This window comes from Auxenochlorella protothecoides, assembly GCF_000733215.1.
Source record: "Auxenochlorella protothecoides strain 0710 unplaced genomic scaffold scaffold118, whole genome shotgun sequence".
In the NCBI taxonomy this organism is placed as follows: domain Eukaryota; kingdom Viridiplantae; phylum Chlorophyta; class Trebouxiophyceae; order Chlorellales; family Chlorellaceae; genus Auxenochlorella; species Auxenochlorella protothecoides.
The window spans coordinates 1-3,020 of record NW_011934228.1 but is presented as its reverse complement, the minus strand read 5'-3'; the positions used below and the strand labels follow the sequence as shown (position 1 = coordinate 3,020).

General features: G+C 59.1%; 1 protein-coding gene across 1 annotated transcript in view; it reads left to right on the top strand.

Moving 5' to 3' along the window:
• The window catches only part of F751_0862 (hypothetical protein), a gene marked incomplete at both ends in the record, with an annotated part of 7,101 nt that extends 4,736 nt beyond the window's left edge, over positions 1 to 2,365 (top strand). Inside the window, 6 exons of the mRNA XM_011399915.1 lie at positions 252 to 383; positions 541 to 695; positions 822 to 1,211; positions 1,410 to 1,515; positions 1,682 to 1,797; positions 2,076 to 2,365. Coding sequence (XP_011398217.1) covers positions 252 to 383; positions 541 to 695; positions 822 to 1,211; positions 1,410 to 1,515; positions 1,682 to 1,797; positions 2,076 to 2,365 — 1,189 coding nt within the window. The remainder of the gene's footprint in view (positions 1 to 251; positions 384 to 540; positions 696 to 821; positions 1,212 to 1,409; positions 1,516 to 1,681; positions 1,798 to 2,075) is intronic.
• Positions 2,366 to 3,020: the final 655 nt, after the last annotated feature.

The following is a 3,020-nucleotide window of genomic DNA, read 5'->3' as shown; positions in this document are numbered from 1 at the left end:
TTTCCCCCCCCTTGTCCATCAGGGCTGCGGATGAGTGCACAGAGTGGGACATCCTGCTCAGGCTCCCTGACCCATCCAACCGCAAAGCTTTCTTTGAGGGCCTGGTGTGGACAAGTTGGGGCATCCTGGCTTTTCAAGTGTATGTAGGAGCAACGAAGGGGGGGAGGAAGGCGGCACACAAATTGCTGCGGTCGACTTGCACAGACCGGACAATGCATTCATCCCTTCACCCTCCTGCTCCCCCAATGCAGCATCCTCGTGGTGGTGGCCTTCAATTCCTTCCCGGACTACACCGAGGTTGACAGCTGGGAGGGCAGCCTGCGACACATGAGCCGCTTTTGTTGCTGTGGCTCCATCATGCAGGAGGCTGTGCTGGACACTTCGTGAGATGGGCTGTGGGGAGCCTTGGGCACTTGCACTCGGGGGCGCCATTTGCAAGCTGCCTGATGTCAAGATGGTGGATCCATGCTCATCCCGGTTTCACACGCAAGTCAGTGAGTTCTCCCATGACAAGCCGCACCTTGTCCTCCACGGCTCCAGAGAGCCGGCCTCCCGTGAGATTGCCAAGAGCCTGAACATGTTGTTTGGAGGCATCGACCTCGACCCCACCGACCGGCTCTTTGCAGCCCTCCTTGTGGCGGAGCACCAGAGCGACCAGCGGCAGCGCAATATGCGGCACATGCTGAGCAGAGCCGGTGCGGGGTTTGAGGTGCTTTGCGCCCCACTGGGTGTTGCATGTTGCCCACTGCATACTTTTACTTCAATCCTGGCGGCGAACTGGGCCATTCTGGCGCTCCCATAACTTCCCCCATCGCGTGCAGGGTACGTCACAAACATGCAAAGGCAGGGCGCCTTCATCAAGGGGTCTCAGCGTCGAGATGGCGGGCAGTTGAGCCAGACTCCAGAACCCAGGGCCCACCGGTCTGTGAGCTGGCACCTGCCCCCTTCACCCTTCAGTTCCAGGACATCTCGTGTCATGCCCATGTATCGGCGCACGATGATGAAGCTGGATGAGGTGGCGCTGGAGGAGGGCGGGCGCTTTGATGATGCCATGTCAGGGACAGACTCCCCTAGCTTGAAGTGGGTGCGGGAGCAGCTGGGGACCAGGATAACCCTGGCCTACCAGTACGCGCCCATCATCACCCCAGTCTGCCTTCCGGCCGTGTACTGCGACCACCTCACGCCACAGGAAGCGGCTGACATCTACTCGGGTGTGTGGTGGTGTGCGATGGGCTAGAGGGAGCTGGTCATGCTAGGTACCAGGATCACTTGTTCCATGTACAACATCCATCTCTGTCACCGGCAATTCGTTGCTAGAAATCTTCTTTGCTGGGCTGTTGTGTGGGTGTTCGAGCCTCATTGCTTGCCAATGCATCTGCATGGCCTGCACCACATCCCTCGCATGACAGGGCTCAGGGAGAATGTTCCTGTGCAGCAGCTGAGGCAGGCCCAGAGTATGTCCCTGTACGCCATTGCGGCGTATGGGCTGCAGAACATCGCATGGGGACGGGGAAAGTGAGCGAGGTTTAGATGTGGTCAGCGATTTGATACTTTGCTGTCAGTAGAGAGGGGTGTATTGCTGTGTCCCCTGCAAGCCAGTGGATGAGCACCGTGGCCCCACGAGCTCGACGACTGCTTCATGGCCACCTCTGATGCGCACCTGGGCTTTCCCCATCTGCAGGCGTCCACCCACCTGTGCTGCCAACATAACCCTGTTCCGGAAGTGCATGAGCAAGGTGTTTCGACTCCAGGACTCGTACAGACAGCGGAACTGCGAAGCCATCCTGGAAGTCACAGGTGAGAAGCTGGCGGGTCTCGTGAAGTGAGCGTTCACATTGTCGGCACGGCCGCAGAAGGTCTTGGACGAATGAGGGGCATAGGATACGTATGAGCAGTCTGGAATAGCTCAGTGGATCCTGTTGCACGTTTTCCACACAGGATCGGACGCCTCAGACCTGTTGTTTGTATCATGTGAGCAGCTACGCGGGGAAGCCTCTGACGTATGATGCAGCTGTGCCTGAGCATGGTCCCATCCACCACCCCCACAAATCGTCTCGGCCTTCATACCTTCGCAGACGCCAACACTTCTGGGGGCGCCCTGCCCTACCTTGTGATGCGCCACAGGCCCAGCAACTCTTTGGTCATCTCCATCAGGGGCACCGGTGAGCTGAGTGGTGGAGGTCAACGGCTGGGCCAGCTACCTGCTTGCTATGACCGGCAAGACCGCAGCCCCAAAAGAGTAACCGACGCCCTTGCCACCACAGTGAGCATGGAGGACCTCATCACGGATCTGCTGAGTCAGCCCGTGGACGTGTCTGACTGGCTCCCCCCATGGGTCCAGGAGGTACGACTCACTGGCTTCTGATGAGCAGGGCCCAGGCTGTTGTTCTGCCTTGTCGTGCAGTGTGATGGACTCACCAGCTGCCGGTGGCATGTTGAAGGACCGTTTTGACGTGGCAACTGCTGGCAAACCACTTGCTGCAGGCGCAATCACACAAGGGCGAGTGCATGTATGTCCATGCCGGCGTCGTGTCTGCCGCCACGGCCATCCTCCTTGACATGGAGGAGAAGGGTCTGCTCAAGGCAAGTTGCACGGACGAGGCACCTCCCTGCATGCCTGTGGAGCAAGTTCTGGCGTATGCATTGATCTCCATGAGACAGGGAAAGCAATCTGTGTGACTCTTGTGGAATCCATGCAGGAGCTGCTTGCGGCGGCCAAGAGACGTGCACTGCTGAGCAGAATGTCCACCCGCTATTCTGGAGAGGGCGCCCCTGGATCTCAGACCATGGACCGGAGTGATGATAGCCTGCCTCCCGGGGAGCAGCGCGCAGAGGTCTCAGACACAGCATGGAGGGCAGGTGCGGACGGCCGAGTTACGCTGCCAGCCGGGAAACTTAGGCCCAGCTTGTGTGCACCGTGCCCTCCCAGCCATGCCGCATGGTGTGTGCTGTTGCTGTGGCCACATCACACATGACCAGGTTTCAAACCATTGCTCCATCGCAGGAGGCGGGAAGCTGGA